The sequence below is a fragment of the Ptychodera flava genome, chromosome 9 (genome assembly GCF_041260155.1).
Source record: "Ptychodera flava strain L36383 chromosome 9, AS_Pfla_20210202, whole genome shotgun sequence".
In the NCBI taxonomy this organism is placed as follows: domain Eukaryota; kingdom Metazoa; phylum Hemichordata; class Enteropneusta; family Ptychoderidae; genus Ptychodera; species Ptychodera flava.
In genome coordinates this window covers 17,663,931-17,681,461 of record NC_091936.1, presented here as the reverse complement: position 1 = coordinate 17,681,461, position 17,531 = coordinate 17,663,931, and the positions used below count along the sequence as shown (strand labels likewise).

The window sequence follows — 17,531 nt, the reverse complement described above, 5'->3', positions numbered from 1 at the left end:
CCTTGAAAAAATTCAAACTGTGTATCGTATTGAAAAAATCATACCGGGGCCACGGAGCAAATTAAAAAAACCAACAAACCCCAACAGAAACAGTGGAATGATCATTAGTGTGCAAGGTCGCTGTATTATATGTCAGGGTGAAAAATCTAGCTTTGAAATTTCTGGACGGTACAAACGGCGGGGCAGAATTAGACAAGATTACGACCAATGTGTTACCGCCGATGGTACATAACGTACTGTTGATATCAGTTCGGTGTCCAGTGAGAACACGATTCCGAATATATCACGGCTGTTGATTTGAGCTGCCTCCGATCGAAAATTTTCAACACAAAGACATGATATCAATAATTTTGCGAGATTATAAGTACCCGCTGTCTTCTCGCCAAATAGCTGCGATCAAGATCATTACGATGAAGCAATTGACCGCCGAACACCTGCTTGCTGTCCTTATACACAACGTGTAAAAACTTATTATTCCTGCTGAGAAATACGTCGACAGCAAATATTGCAATGTGAATTTCTACTATCTTCCTCGCAATGGTTTTGCATCTGTGTTTATTTTATCACGGTCACTGGACCATTTCTGACGATTTTTACCAACAAAGAATCAGTTCACACTCATCGTGAGAACACATTACAAAGACGTTCACAAACTTTTCATCACATTCATCACATTATCGTAATCCCCGTTTCAAAGACGTAGGAAATGTATAATGATTTGTTTATCTTGAAAAATCCCGAACTGAAGCCTCTAAATACAAAATGATTTTTCTTCTGAACAACTTCCCGACAACTTTACAATCACACTCTGGTCATCACATGGCGGTTGTAACCGTACATGTGCTGCTGCCAATGGAGAATCAAAAGACTTCAAATCAACAGTCAAAACGTACGGAAAAAATATCAATATCCAAGCAATGTAAAACAGAGTAATTTTGATAAGGTCAATTTATTGTATATTATAAAAAATCTCCAGACCACTCGGAACAGCGTAAGATTATGATCTCACTCATTCGAATACTACACTCGCACGGTAGGGTAAAAATATGGGAACTCAGATCGTTATATACTGTTTCCGTCAAACGAGTCCGCTTATCTAAAGACGGCAAAAATGGTAAAAAAGACGGTAAAATGACCATAATTATTATTGCTTGTCTCTGTAAATTTTGCCGACTATTCGTTAGTAGTTGTCGAATTTCTTGAGTTTGTCCGAAAACTATAGATGACGTAAGTTTCAAGACACCGAGTGCGAACGCAATATCGATATTGAGATAGCAAAATCAGTCACAGACAATCGAGGAAGAACATAAGAGTCTATTAATCTGCGATTTAATTCATCCTAGGTTACCATGAAAGTAAAAAAGGTAATGTTTTGCCCTGGTTGGGAAAGAAAAGTTGATTAAGTTTTCTAAAAAACGTCAGCTAATACTCGAACAATTTACTGTAGTAAAAAACTAGCTCAGAAAAACGTATAGAGAAGAACGACATCACCGATCACGGCGATCTTCAGACCTTTTATATCATGTTTCAGTCTGAACGGTCAACATTTGATGCTATAATCTATGTCAAGTGTCTCTTTTTGGTCAAATCCAACAGAGATGAATCAATCACGATTTAGTTTCAACGCCCCGACCGACAGGAAATAATGAAGCTACATGTAATCGTGGCATGAACGTATCCAATGCCCGTCCACTGCATGAGCCATTGACCGTGCATCGCGAGCAAACAACGGTTTTGGACGTCACGAGAGCATTTTTTTCGCAGTCTGTGAGCGGTTGAGTGGTTTGGGTAGGCTGCATACATGTAGATCGGAATCGAGTTGATTTCGGCCGAAAACAGTTAGAAAGTAGTTTTTCGTGCTCCGTCCAAATTGGATCCGCATGTTGCCGGTTTTGTCCATGGTAATCAGCAGAGCTGTGGTGGGAGGTCGTATAACGCCGGGAATGCACGTCATCGTAAGCAGGGCTAGGCCACAACATACTTCCAAAAGCGATCTATCGTAAAATATCGTACTGCAGGTCAACAAAAACATCACCCATTCATAGGCCTACAGGTACACACATCAACGAACAAAAAGGGAGAGGCAATCTGCTTGAAACCATGAAGTAGTCCGTTTGTGTCTGAATTCATTGAGGCGCGTGTTCAGTAACCGTTGGTCAAGTTTTTTCGTTCAGTAGTAAGAATCGTTTATTCATTGTTGACATCGTAATCGATCCGATGTACACAACAAATGTTTGATCGTTTGCACCTTTGCGCGTCCCCTCGTGATTGGCAGCTGTTTGAATGCTTTCATCTATTCTTTGTTGGACGCTTCGAACACAGCATCGAAGCAGTTTTGGCATAAAAAATCAACTTAAAATGGAAAAAATGAGAGAATTTCGCCAACAGGGTGATCAAGTATTCACAAAACGTAATATGTTGGAACAGTGCTTTAATTTACACCATGGTTGTTGAATGATCCAGATTTTCGGGAGCATTCGTTGACGTTGTTACCATGTGCCACTCATGTTGGATTATGACTCCCCAGGGAGATAGGGGGTATTTATAGGCTCCCCTGCCTTTAAAGAGGAAAGTCCCCTACAAAAGGGGGATTATGGTAAGACTATGCAGATGTGAAAAAGCCACGCTACGGGTAAGACGCACTCGATTTGCTCCGAGATTTCTAGAAATTCGACGGGTGAACGGCGTTAATTTCCGTCCAATCTCATACATGACACCTGTGAATGTATAGCGACTGCCTTTATGTCGAAAAAACGTTGAAAAACACTGTTATTTAATACAGAGAACGCATATTTCCACAAAGTGTGGGTCCAGAATGTCCATTTGACCTCTGTTCTAAATGTTAATGTATGCTGCCAATCATGATTACTCAAATTCAAATTGCGGCCTAGGCGATCTTGATCCCTGCCGAGCACAACAAACAAAGCGTACTGACTTATCACTAAAATCACCGTTATGTACGTACCTAAACACACGCATACACAACCACATACAACGTAAACGATACGACACATGTAATGAACACGCAAGAAACGGCATTTTCTTTTTGGAGTGATTGGTGGTCTTGAAAAAAAAACGTTTTGTATGTGTTCCTGTAAAAAGTTATGAACATTGAGAGTCTTCACACGTCGTTTTGAAGGCAATCACAATTTCATTTTTTCCTTCAGGCATCGAAACTGAATCTTTTGACTCACATTTTGAGGAAGTACCTTTAGCATTGTGACAAGTTTGGTCATGTTTATATCAGTTGATTCAATTCAGTTGAGCTGAGTGGAATTGAAATTTCAGTGTCGATTACATCGTTGCCACTATTGCGTTGTAGATCGATCATCCATGATCATCCATACTCGAGTACTCATCGACGACGACCACGGCCCTGCACAGCTGTCCTGGGGGACTCATCAGCGTCATTTACTTTCTTTACCAATGTATTTCAAAATATTTGGCTGACCATTGTCACAGATTACTAGTAGTTTCCTTTTGTTGAAGATTCTGGCTTACATATCGGAACAGCAAGCAGCGTATGTATAGTATGCAAATATGCAGGCTCATCTATGGAACTACGGCAACTTTTCCACAACGTCTCAGTCACATGTCATTTGCATATTACGAACGGTCGTCGATGTTTTCCGAGGTTACCTATCCGAGGTAACCGGATATGCAATCTGCGCTCACTATACTTCGGGTCATGCATACCAAACTCTAAACTGGGGGTCGTAACGTTTTAAATCAGTTTTACTCAAAATTTCTTCACCCTTTCCTCTGATTTGTTCGAAATGCCAAAATTACACGGAAAATAAGCTTACGAATGGATGAAGATTTGTTTTTCAAATTCACAAGTTTTTTTCCCGTGCAAGCTGCGTGTAACCCGGCCGTGCGAAGTACCAGTGACCGGCTATTATCTACATCACTGCCAACCAAAAAAGCCATAAAGCTACAAACAGTAGAAGGTTCTAACTTACGATTGCTTACGATCACAATCTGCTACCGTCCTTAGAGACTATCATCTATTTGCTAGACTTTCCCCTTATTTTTATATGTCTAGTTTGCGCGCTTGTACCGAACACGAGATGTTCAGGGCTAGATTTAAACTCAATACAGTGCCCGAGGAAATTCTCTCCTGAACTAAGTCAAGACCTTCGTTTTCTATCTTCCTTCCGAAACTCGTAATACTCTGTCCATTTCAACTACTGGCTTCAATCACAGCGCCTTCACATTCAAATCACCGCTGCTGTTGTGAGAAAGTATCCGTTCCGTGTTGATGAAAGCCGGGGTTGAAACCAGGGGGTGAAAACCGGGTCCCATTTGAAATCGCAACGGAATATGCACACATCTACATAGACGCAAAAAGGTTAGCAGAAATTCAGAGATGTATTGAAAGCCATATATCGTTGCTGTTTATTGAGCAAATTGTATGATGGAAATTCGTCTCCGAACACGGCGATACATGAGCGGCCATTCTGTTTCATAACTTCCTATACATGTATTTCTATTGCATACCACAGCGGTCATCGCATCGCTGTCTATCGAACCGCAAAACGACTGTGATTTGAATTCAGTAAATTTTGATTGGATTCGAACTCACAACGTACGGCATACAGTCACTTTAGTAGCGAAGAAATCACAGTCAAGGAAGGTCTCAGGCTGTCGACCAGACCACAGCCCCTCGACCAGTAGGCCTACTCCACCCTAGTTATAATGTAGTCTCGAATTGTGTGAACCCTACACACTTCCGTAATATTCAGGCAGAGGTGATAATCGGTAGTTCCTGGTGTAAAAGATAGTTTATGTTTCTCTGATAAGCCAACGACTAAGCAAGTGTTTAACCATCCCGCCCAGTGTTTGCCATCAACCGACGTCACTACGACGTTGCCTATTGTGCGCCCACGGCGCTGGACTTTCCTCTTTAAGAGATGACTCTATTCTGAACTCTTTGAACTTTGAATTTAACGGTAAGCATTCTAACTCCAGCTCCGAGGCTGCTCAATTGTTTGCCGATTTTCTTGCCTCTGTGTTCACTGAAAACAACGATCCTAATCTGCACGAGCCTAATTACCCATGTTTTGGACAATTATCACACGTTAATATATGTCCGGACAGTATTAAGAAAGTCATCGCTTCTCTAGACTTGAACAAAGCGAGTGGCCCGGACGGTATCTCCGCCTGCATCATTAAACACTGTACCGATGTTCTTGTTGTTCCCCTCCAAATTTTATTCCAAAAATCCATTTGTCTTGGTTAGTTTCCTTCTCAGTTTTAACAGGCCAATGTTTTCGCCGCATTTAAATCTGGTCGTCAATCAGCAGTTGAAAATTACCGCCCAATCTCTCTTGCCTCTTTTTTTTGCTACGATTTTTGAGGCAGTTATCGTTCCTCATATCTATCAACATAGTAAACCAAATATATCCATCGACCAGCACGGATTTGTTAAAAACAGATCCACTACAACTAACTTAGTGGATTATACAGATTTCATCTCTGTTTCACTGAACAGTAAATAACAGAGGAAGATTCAATTTACATAGACTTTAGCAAGGCTTTTGACAGTGTCTGTCACACACTTCTCCTGTACAAAGCCGCCAAATTTGGTCTATGTGGTAATCTGCATAGTTGGCTGGCTCCTTGTCTCCATCTTAGACGACAGAGGGTAATGTTCGGTAGTTGCTCGTCAAAGTGGTACGCAGCTTCTTCAGGAGTGCCCCAGGGTTCACTCTTGGGGCCACTACTTTTTGTTATGTTTATTAACGATATTTTACTGTTAGACATTTCTGCAAAGCTCAGCTTGTATGCCGACGATGCTAAGATCTATCGCACCATCTCTTCCCTCGCTGACTGTGTCATGTTACAGCAAGATCTTGACAAATTTGCTCGATGGTATAACAACAGGAAGCTGTCACCTAATATTATTAGTAAATGTAAATTTATCAGTTTTACACTTAAGAAAAGAGTCATTTCCTCTCTTGATTACTCCATCAATAGCACTCCTCTTCAACGGGTCTCTGTTATCAAGGATCTGGGTATTTACCTTACTTCCAATCTAAATTATTCTTTTCACACCAATAACATTGTTTCTAGAGCCTTCTAATCTCTTGGTTTTATTAAGCGTCTTTGCCAGCCATTCAATAACATATCAGCAATTATTTCTCTGTATTTTGTTTATGTAAGATGTATTCTAGAGTACGGCTCTGTTGTGTGGTCACCCTACCAGCAGGGCCTGTCAGAAAAAAATTAGCGAGTTTAAATTAAGTTTGTGAAGTACATTTGTCGCAAACTAAACGTTCACTGCACTTTCTCATCCTCTATATAACATGCAAATGTCTTATTTTCTCTCCCAGCTCGCAGAATATTTATTTCCTCGTAAAACACATCACGCGAGCTCGAGGTCAGTGTAACATAACAAGTATACGCATCAAAAGTCCCGAAAGTTTGGTCACCTGAGATTATTTACACAATCCACCTGGTCGCTATAGTAACTGGTCTATGCTATAGTAACTGCTCTATTGCGTGTATCGTTTGACAAGCTTGGACTAATAAAATTTGACACTTGTTGGCCCACTTATAAATCACTCCGTGCCTGCTTGTAGCAGGGACCGGTTCGATAGCTGCGACCCTTTGTTATCTGGTGAACAGAGTTTATTTGACATACCCTGTCCTATCACAAAGTTACATCTGAGGACTTGCACGAACCTTGGCGTGCTCGAAACTGATACAACCCTAGACGTATTGCAGATATTGTTATGCACTCGTTCAGCGCTTAAATCGTTTCTATTTGTTTCTCAGTTACTATACATAAAAGAAGGCTGTTTCTTACACGTTTAAAGAGAATTTACACAGAACTGCACTTTACAGAGCATCGACAAAATGATATCCAAATCAAGCTAGGTTAAAATCTTGAGAACTTGAGAACTCTGTGCAAAGCAAGGTGCATTTATTGCCTGAAAATGTACTGTTTTTTGTTGGCATGTTCAGTATTGTCCCATCATATTTACAAGAACTTATTCGACAATTTTAATTCGATTAGAAAATGAAATCTTTATTTTTTTAACATTTATGATCGTTATTGACCTACTACAGACGATAATGTTGTCATATACACTATTAACCAATGAACAGAAGTCGTTTTCTGAAGTTGCCTGTGTTGCTGTTCCTTTTACAATGACTTCCGCGATCAGGTATACGATATATTGGACCGCCAGATTGGACTTTGATGTGCTGCTGCATACAGTTATGGGGTCAAGTGTATTGTGGTATGCAAAAATGAGTATACAAAATGGATGACAATGATCGAACTACAACAAATATTAAATCTGCTAGAAAAGACACCTGCGTGTGGATTTATTTCCGAGTCTGTTTGGATTGATTTGTATTTTTTATTTAGGCCCCAACGCATGTATACTGATATCATGATCACTGTCACTTGTATGAAAGCCTTTTAGGTGACGAGATCGCTCACTTTCGATTATAATATCCATATTGCTAGCTATGCAAGTGATTGTAAGTGATTTTGTTACCACAGCCGCGCCAGCAAGTGACGCATCGTCCAGCATTTCAAGACTGAGTTTGCCTCAAGCCTGGCTATAATGACATAGCAGTTATGACAGCAAATGTTTTTTTTCGTTTTTCGCTGACCACAAACTCCGTATTTGTGTTTGGATATCTGCCGACGCGAGGTAAAAATTACCGTGCATGAAAAGGATGCAGTCGGAACCGCTGTTAGCCCTGGTCATGTAGGGCGCCCTCTATATGAATATCAGTCCTGAATCTTTAAATTTGTCTAAATCTTGACGTCTGGGTTTCCACATAACCAGTCCAACGAAACTATCTGTGAGTGAAAACTTATAGAATGAATACATCTCGGAGACAGACAGATTTGTACGATTTTTTTCTTATTTATCGCTTATGGAGGCTAGTTTAAAGCACTTGGAATGAGAATAGTTTAAAGCACTTGGAATGAGAAGTATTTTCACCGTCCTAGTTTTTCGAAAGTCATTGTCGCAAAATTTGTTTTTCCCCAAAGAGTTGACACAGAGATGGCGGCAATTTTCAGTTTCAAATATCGGCAAAATATTAGGTATATTACCATGCCCTGTCCATTGCGTTTTAATTGGTCGAGCTGAACCACATGACTGCCCACAAATATACAGTAATGGTTTGTTTTCATGCTGGTGAATATGAATGATATCGTAAACATAGTAACTTTACGACTAACACGAAAATTGTGATTTGTACAAAGATCATAATCAACCACAAAATAAAATGGAGCATTTGTGGGCCAAGTTTAGACCCTCAAATCTCCGAATTTGCAAAAGTTTTGCAGCGCGCGCACTACTCACTGACAGGTTCTGGGGCCCCGTTGTCGTTCGCACGGGGAAATTTTCGTAAATTTTGACGGTTTTTCGGGGTTCGTTGATAATATAATTTAAATAACAGACTTCGCGCTGACCATTAACGTTTATTTATGGACGCGGGCGAGAGGAAAGCCAAATTAACGGGCTCGGCAGTTAATTTCTGGCTTTCCTCTCGCCCTAGCCTATAAATAAAGCGCGTCCTCCGTTATTTCTATAATTTATTCCTCTAGTACCAAACTTTGCACGGTGACCCCTGCTTTTATTGTTGATTTAGTAAGAGAAAGGTTGAAAGTTTCATTGAAGTAAGGTTGAGCAAAAGTGTAAGTCTTTTTTTTTCGAATTGTATACTGGCCGAAAATCGCATCAAATCATAGTAGTCATGTCTGAAAGACAATGGCAATGTCGGGTACGTGCTATAATAATCGCAGATATGTAGCAATACAATCATGCCACAGTAAGTAGACTTCGCTGTGGCATTAATCTCGCCAACATCGACTGAATTGATCTGTATTCACCGCTGGAAAAGGCTACATATAGTAATACATTTTAGAAGTGATTTCGTCCCTGACACTAAATATTGTCGACTCTCTGCTCTCATGTCACTCCCCCTTAACTAACAAAAGCGTAAAATTAATCTCATTAATTTAGATTTATTGAAATAAATTTCTGCACTACTGTTTTCGTAGACCACTTTCGATATACCGTTCGCACCGATAACGTTTCAATGACCGTACCAATCTTTGATTGTTGTAATCTATTATTTTCCTCTGTCGTTGTGATTGCATTCTCCTGTCTTCTTTTTGATGGTTGCTGACATATGTAAGTTACGGTGTATGATTGTTTTGGCGGTGTGAATCCGCATCTCCCGTTGGTGTGTATAATCTAGCATACTCTTTATACCACAGGCATTCGACTCAATGCAAGCAGACCGTCAATGATGCAACCGGTAAGAATCATTCATATTCTTACTGGTTGCATAAGTGAAGGTTTGCTTGCATTGAGTTGAATGCCTATGCCCTTTACCCTCCTGTTATTCTGTTCTGTGTCCATTGTAGCTGCTCATTTTTGCGGACCGGCTACTTTGTCTGCGTTGTTATTTGTACATGATAGATTTAAATAAAGCACTTGAACCGCCGTTTATATGGTCAATTGTTGTTGTCCTTGTTTACCCATAGAACCCTTTTTAGGGTCTATGTCTAAGGTTTACGTGAAGTTCAGAATTAAGTGCAAAATTGTACTGCAAAATGAGCTCCAAAACTGCGGCGAATAAGATTGTGGTCGATATGAAAGGGCAGGTCAGTAGAGCGCCATCTATGGAAGGCCTACGGACGAGACCCTTGTCTGTTGAGTTCACTCTGCTGGAATCAATGGCTCTGACCCGTTTAGCACTCTACAACAAAGCCAGCTTATAATAAGTCACGAAAATATCGGCTGAACACAGGTCAGGTAAGGTATTAACTCTCAGATTAGATACATGGGACTGGTCACGCAGAAACGCGGGTGTCATGAACGACGGACAGAAAAATTGATACAAATTGTTTTTCTAGTGCACGGTGGCAGAGCTTTTGAGATCTGACCTTTACTGTATTTAGGTCACAGTTATTCCACCTGGGTTTACTTGTTTACCGGAAGAACGCAGCTGGGAACTATCTATTCTTTTAAAAGCTTACAACTGCTGTTACGCACCCGAGTGTAAAAATAGGGAAGTGTTCGTACTGTCGTTCGTAGAGGGTAGAGAAGAAAATGTCCCCTGTTACCTGCCATCTAGACGAGCGTCGCTGACCCTCTAGGCTAAACAAGAATGATCTTTGACCCGGAAGGGAACGTTAAAGACGGGCTACAAATTTTTGTTGGTCCAGGGAGAAGATTTAATGGACCTGGAAAGTCTTTTGTTTACCGCATCGTGGGCAAACAATGCTAGCTATACCTTGTGCTGTTATTAAATACTTAAAATACCCAATTTTATGAAGAGATAATGAGATTGTGCTCTCTAATCACTAAAAGTGAAAATACGTACAAGTATCTTTTGTAATAAGAGAATGTCATGACATATGTTGGGTAGAAATCGCCACACACGTTTAGTCCGTCGAAGATATGGGACAAAATTAATGAAGACTATGACATGAAAAGAAATATTGCGGAAGAAAATGTCGAAGTCTGACACCAATTTGAAAGTCACTTTGCTAAGTTTCGCTGTAACGAAAACGTGCATGCTGTTTCAATATATGGTATTGTTCTATTCAAGATTAAAACAATGCATGTATCTTTCCCTTTACAGATGTATACATTGGTATAACACGAGCAGTTTAAAGTCGTGACAGAATGATTAATAGTATAGCAAGGAGGCAAAGTCGTTTTCCATGCGCTTACTTTTATGCTTTAGTTTTAGAGGCACACATGTGTTGGTAACATCACTAAATTATGTGCTAAAGTGCTAATAAGCAAGAGTTACATCATTGCAAGTCAAAAGTAGATCACGTGATTCGGAATTCAAAGCGTTAATATATGCGTCTCAATTTTAATGGGAAAATCTCTTGATAAAGTCTCATTACTTTTTAAAGATGTTGCGTGCAGGCTGTTAAAATTTGAATATATGTAAATGTTTGAACTAAGAAACAGTGCCACAGTCTACGTATCTGTTACTCAAGATGGTCTACAATAGTCTCGGAAGTTTCAGTTAGTATTCTAGTCAGAGTATGTACAAAAATTCTCAAACTTGTTTGTAAGATTTTCCAAAGCTCGTGAAGTTTACCGTGACGTCAATACATTCTATTGTTTGATTGTTATTAGCTGGTAGATTTAGGCCTCGCAAAAAATGTCGTTTTAATTGATTCGTGTAAACAATGATTTGAAATACGAAGACGTCAAGTACACTGCAATGGTGACTGCCACTTCACTGTACAGGTCGAGATTCATGGAAGTGAACTTGAAGAGCATTAGATTGTTTGATACCCTCCCGTTGCCCATGTAGTTGTATTTTTCGTTGATATTCGTCTGCGGGGGAAGTTCATAATTCTAGTACTACACTTTTGATTTTGCTTCTGGACTTCTTCATAACTACGCTGCTTACTTGACTGGTGACGAGCTGTATGTTCAGATTTTCAGGAGCGAGCCCCCGTCCAACACCCAGCCCCCCCCCCCAACAAGCTGCAGATGATCGCATTCTTCATTGCATTAGCATTTATCACTGAATTTGAAAAGTCTCCTCGGCTATCGAGGAATGTTAACATGACAATGCCTTGTGTAAAAGTGAATAAAAAGGCGTCGCTGTGAATAGATTTGAGAACCTTAACAATATACGTCGTCTGAACACGACATAAATAGAAAATGGGTGCTTGATATTAGCACGACAAGTGCCCTGAGATGCCTCTCTGGAACAGTAAAGTTAAATTTTTCAATAAAATCGGGACAGTCAACTTGGAAATTTACAGGCCAATGTACAAAGCACGAATCTAAAATCTGAATCCTAATACACGAGGGCGCTATAATGTTATCTCATATTTCATGTCTAAAACAGTTGAGTATGGATATCGAAAGCACACTGCGAAAACTCTATTCTCCTGAGATCACGACGGAACAAGTTACAGAAATATACGACAAATGGAGCGACAACTACGATGAGGTATAGGCTTTTGAATATACTGTATTTGTAGTAATAATTACTGATCTTTGTTGGTGAATTCTGCATGTTTTGTTTGGTTCCTTTTTAAACTTGCGTCCGTTTTCAATGCTTCATTCAAGTTAAACTGAAACCTTTAAGCTACCAAGTGTGGGATTTGTAAATTAAATATCACGATCTGTAACAATTAGATGAATTTGAGGGGGAAAAATTGGCGGACGTAAGTTCAAGTCGGTGAATAAAAAATAAGTCCCAGTGAGACAGCCTTCTGTGTATCTTTATCATTTCATCCGAAGTCATTGACGTTGACGTGCAGTGAAGTCACCACATCACCAGGGGCGCAATCGCAGTGGAGACTGCGCGGCTAGTTGCTCCCCTGTGTTCCGTTCGTGACCCCATACTCGCGCATTTTCATGCGGACGAACGCAAGTACACGAGATATTACTATAATCACAGACTTGACCCATGTCTTATCGAAAGCAATTGTTCATAACTTCTTCGTAACGAGTTTTATGTTCGCTTTACACTTTCACATTTTGTCTGTGCAGGTAGTCAAACCCTCTTACAACGGGCCAAAATTGGTTTTAGACGCACTATCTGAAGTAGTCACCGATAAACACGTACGAATACTGGACTGTGCTTGCGGTACTGGACTTATCGGAGAGACGGTAAGAAGCATTAAGGAAAAAACCTCATATTTTCGCTTGTAGTGGTATCAACATCATCAATGGAGTAGTAGAATCACTAAAATTACCCTTGAGAGCCTCTTCACTGTTTTCTGAAAGTCAAACAGTTGATATTACGCAGACCGATGATATAGAAACGTCAGGCTCTTCACGCGATGAGGATTTAGAATCCTCGCGTGGTGTCAGACAATCGTGGCCTCCCTGCTGAGAAGTAGTTCCATATCAATGCCTAAAGACTATCTACTGTTGATTGACCAATCAGAGTGCTCAATTGACTGGGTGTTTTATCTACTCGTAAAGCCTTGGTCACCAAATTCCAGAAACGAATGACATTGCCATAGTAAAGTACTGTCCAATCAAAAGTGAACAGGTCATATTCTGTAGACATCTGGTACGTTTTAATATTCAAATTTGGTAACACAGCGGAAACCAGCTGCAACACAAAAGCTGCTGTGGTACAAACATAAACTGATGTGTCCTAGGGCATTTAAATTAATGTGCCCTAGGGCATTTATAGGATGTTCCATTACATTTGAAGGCTATTTCACAAATAAAAGTTTTAATTCATATCCTAAACATGTTACATTGACAAAGGGGACGGTTGACGTAAACACATTGAAAACGAAAATATATCAGTTTAATAGGGGCGATAGTTTTAAGTCGGATAAAACCCTCGTACTCGGACTCTTCTGGTATATAAAGTCAAACCCTACGATAAAATGTCTCGGCCTGCGGCCTCGACATTTTATCGTTGGGTTGGACTTCATATACTAGAAGAGCCCTCGTACTCGGGCTCTATCCTATACATGGTTCACGTGTCATCGTTTCGTAACACGAAGATGCATCTTTATTCAAATTGCGCAGCTGCGAGAATCTGGCTTCGGCAACATCGATGGAGTGGATATGTCGGAAGGCCAGCTCCGAATTGCACGAAAGAAGGGGATTTACAGGAAAACAATAATCGCTGTTTTAGGACCAGAATCTATAGAGGGCGTCGAGACAGGTATTGTAATTGGAAAATTCCGCTGACAGATGCAATAATTTGTAACAATTTTCACTGAAACCTGAAAAATAGCTACTGCATACCGGGCTGCATACATATACAACGGTACTTTCATCACACTGTCGATATCGTTTTGCAATAGGTATTATGTACCCCTCTGTCGCAAATACAGACATTGTCACCATGACAACATGACTGTGAACGCAAGCATCATAGAAATATGACAATGTGATTAGTCAAGACTAAGATATCGCTTTCACGAAGTAATCGAAATGCAATGTCCTTTCTAGATTCGTACGATGTTATCACGTGCAGTGGAAGCTTTGGTGGTGGCGGACAGCTGAATGATGGCGTCCTTCAGGAGTGGACCAGAATCGTCAAACCAGGTGCGAAAATATTAGCATCGGACTATTTCATGCCCCCAAGTCTTTCTTTTTAACTTCTCTCGAATCCGATTTAAGGTATACAATATAGATGCATTCTTACAACCAGGATCCCTTGCAAAATAGGAATACTTGTCTCAGATAAAGAACGCAAATTGTAGGCTTTTGTTGGTGTAAAATTGTAGTATCAAGAAAGATGTATCTTATGTATGGCTTTGAAGTTCCGCTTTATATCATCAATCAGCGGACAACCTTCGCTTCACATGTAGTATTTATCTACAAAGCACAACGAGGTAAACTTCGCCTTCTTACCATTTAAAAATTCAACTTTAATATATATTAACTACGTGCAAACAGGTACAGAAACTGTGTATATATATGTATAGAGAGAGAGAGAGAGAGAGAGAGAGAGAGAGAGAGAGAGAGAGATACGTATACACACACACATATATGCATGTATTGTATATTGAGCGACACACACGCACACACACGAACACAGACACTCTGACACAGACACAGACACACACATATATAATATATATATATATATATATATATATATATATATATATATATATATATATATATATATATATATATATATATATATATATATATATATATATACATACATTGATTGATTGATTGATTGATTGCCCGGCCCTCTAATATTTCTGATTATCTTCTGTCTGATAATAAGTTGTTTTGTTATCGAAAAACGGATAGTGTTAAGATTTTTGTTGAATGTCAACATGATTTAAATTTCCTACTTTCTTTCCTTCACACAGGAGGTTATATCATTCTTGTTGTTCACGAGAATTATAGGAATCTGGTAGAGGGCGACACTTTCAAGAGGTTACTGGAATCCAAGGCGATGACACTTGTAAAATCTTGCTTCGTGGACCATTACGTCATCAACCTCGACGAGAGGAATGCGCGTGCTTTTGTGTATACACTGAAAGTGCTCGCAAGCAAACCATAGGCGGAACTGGACAACATGGTCAATATTGTATGATGCTAGTATGTTGGTGGTGCAAATACGGCGATTTGATTGGTCGAGAGGTGCAAGCTCTCAGAAGAAAAGTTATTTTTTTGACATCTCACATCAGAATTCCAATATACTGTTATGATATAACAGCAATGAACCACCTCAGCAATCTCGTGCTACACCGTCGCTAGGTGTGGTCTCTTGCGTAATCGCACGCGGCGGGAATTTTCGAGCGTAACCACCTTATTCGATGCGATACTCACTATGTAACAACTAAACTGCATGCACACAGTTACAACAAGGAACGCCAAATTCGAAATAATTCACGTTACAAAACATGAAAACTGTCTGCACTACTCATTTCTGTATACTTTTATTATTCATATCACAATTGAGACATTAAGTTTCAGAAAACATCATGAGCATATTAATTATGACAATAGCTCAAATTTACACATTTTATACAGTCATTCTTTCTTTTTTGACATTTAATTTTAATGGAAAGAAAGTTGTTTTGGTTTTGGTCTGTCATACGAATAAAGTACACAGGCTCACTTGGTTAAATACGGTCTCGCGTAGCAAAATATATGGTTTTTGAAAAGTTTTTTTAGCGCATGGCCTGTGCGTTCAAACTTTCAAATAGAAACTAACATGGCACAGCGGGACATGAACTGAATATGGCACTCCATACCTTCAGAAGGCTGAAGATCGCTTTTGTTTAAATAATACTAATGATATATAATTTGTCAATTTGACTGAAACCCCGCCAGCTGCAACTTTTGGTGCATTTTCAAGTTTTTGGTTCCGTTTGAAAAATAATTCTCGCTCTGCTATAAAAGCTATATCAGAAAATATCGCTTTCAACTGGTCAACACAACTTGTATACGTACAATGTTCAAAGTTTTGAAAACCGAACCTCAAAATTCAAACTAGAATCAGTCGTCCACAAGGAAGTGGCATATTTTGAACAATGGGATACATTGACTTGGCAAACGCCCTGAATTTCAACATACCTTAGAGAAGAATGTAACCACAAATATTATCAAAACTTGCATCAATTGTTCCGTTGAAGCTGTTTGCAGCTAATGTCGACCCTGTGTAGGGCGCAACGACGCTGCGGCGGTACAGTGTCAAGGTTAAAAATTGACCAGTGGCAGCAGTGAGCTCTCAGATTCAAATTTAAAACTTTGTCTCTTCAGGTTTCACAGGCCAACTCCTTCTGGTTGTTATTGTTTTTGAGAGCATCTGAAGACTGAACAACTTCACTCTTCTCGGGCTTCTCAAACGTCTTATCTTGATCTTTGCCTGTTTTCTCCTTGACTGTCTCCTGAGCCGCTCTCTGCCGTGGCGGCGTGGACTCCGATTTCTTAAATCGCTTGACAGGTGGTTGCCGGACCCGATACATCAAAGCCATTGGTCGCTTCTGTTCATAAAAAAAGAGTGCAGTACTATGTGGCGTCAAAATGTTACAAGATGACAGTGTATGCCTGATAGTTGTCTAATTAAAATGAAAATGACATATTTAGTAAGAAAACTATTATTTTCTGTTTTGTGTCCCCGTTATCAGATCAAGGATGCTGAATACCCTGTCAAACTTGACGAATTACGCCTGGAATTTGCATATGAAGTTCATTATCATATGTTTTGTCGTACTTTCCAAAAGTAATGCGTGAGTCATACGAGACACGGGAATTGGCTCGTTCACTTAAGCCCCGCCCCCCTACCTATGGTATTGTGGTCTATCCTCGAGCTGAGGCAGCGCAAATCGCATAAACTCCAATGTAAGATCACGGTCGCTCCACCAAGGACCGTGGTAAGATAAAAGAATGAGAACACCTGTGAACATGACTCTGATCGGGTCGGAAACGCTCTTGACAATAAACGTCAAAGACATTCCCACAACTACAAATCTTCAGCCATTTTGCTATTGACGTCGCTTCGCCGTCAAGTGTTGCCGTCGCAGTCGTTTTTGGATTAACATTCTCGGCATATTGTTCGTCCACTTGCGTTACTTACTCTTCTCCAGTCATACAGGTAGGCAATGTCCATCAGCGTAAAGTGGTCTATAAGGGATTCATCACTCTTTCGATAACGGTACATGACGTCAATCTATGACAAAATCAACAAAGATGACACATTTACGATCCATTGTTTGCGAGGGTCCATTGGTCAAACAACGTCAAAAAAGTCATCCTTGAATATTAACACAATATTTAGCATATATATATATTATCACATGAACTGGCCCGAATTCCCACCTGTGTGACGTAGAACAGGACGGATAAGAAATCCGAATTACCCCTGTTGTACGTCATCAACCGGAACTTTTTTCTTTCATGGTACCGTTCATACATGCAGGCGTCGCGACACGAACATATTTGTTGTGATCGATGCCGTGCTAGCTCGCACGTTATTTTTACAAAAAGGTGACCCGATAAATCCAGACATGGAAACGGCATATTTGTCCAACGAAATTTCAAGTCGCTAAAACAGTAGCTTTTCCC

General features: G+C 39.9%; 2 protein-coding genes across 4 annotated transcripts in view; one reads left to right on the top strand and one right to left on the bottom strand.

Moving 5' to 3' along the window:
- The first annotated feature begins 9,621 nt into the window (after positions 1–9,621).
- LOC139140192 (methyltransferase-like protein 27) lies at positions 9,622–15,613 on the top strand. Of its 2 annotated transcripts, none has more exons than XM_070709263.1 (6): positions 9,622–9,794; positions 11,866–11,970; positions 12,516–12,635; positions 13,518–13,656; positions 13,947–14,042; positions 14,828–15,613. In XM_070709263.1, the coding sequence occupies exons 2-6, from the start codon at positions 11,872–11,874 to the stop codon at positions 15,019–15,021; spliced, it is 648 nt and encodes a 215-aa protein (XP_070565364.1). In that variant the 5' UTR covers positions 9,622–9,794; positions 11,866–11,871; the 3' UTR covers positions 15,022–15,613. The 2 variants fall into 2 exon arrangements, with proteins under 2 accessions (XP_070565364.1, XP_070565363.1); XM_070709262.1 differs by having other exon boundaries at positions 9,628–9,799; positions 11,871–11,970.
- Positions 15,375–17,531, bottom strand: part of LOC139140191 (polycomb complex protein BMI-1-like) — a 25,913-nt gene continuing 23,756 nt past the window's right edge. For both annotated transcript variants that reach the window (XM_070709260.1, XM_070709261.1), the window contains 2 exons: positions 17,044–17,136; positions 15,375–16,450 (listed from right to left, as the gene is read on the bottom strand). In XM_070709260.1, the coding sequence (XP_070565361.1) occupies positions 16,223–16,450; positions 17,044–17,136 (321 nt within the window). In that variant the 3' untranslated portion in view covers positions 15,375–16,222. The remainder of the gene's footprint in view (positions 16,451–17,043; positions 17,137–17,531) is intronic.

What these genes read in the sequence shown, in the direction of transcription:
- LOC139140192 (XM_070709263.1), top strand. Translation starts at nt 11,872, where the DNA reads ATGGATATCGAAAGCACACTGCGAAAACTCTATTCTCCTGAGATCACG. An exon ending in GGAGCGACAACTACGATGAG is followed by an intron (nt 11,971 to 12,515) that starts GTATAGGCTTTT and finishes TTGTCTGTGCAG; the next exon opens with GTAGTCAAACCCTCTTACAA. An exon ending in GACCAGAATCGTCAAACCAG is followed by an intron (nt 14,043 to 14,827) that starts GTGCGAAAATAT and finishes TCCTTCACACAG; the next exon opens with GAGGTTATATCATTCTTGTT.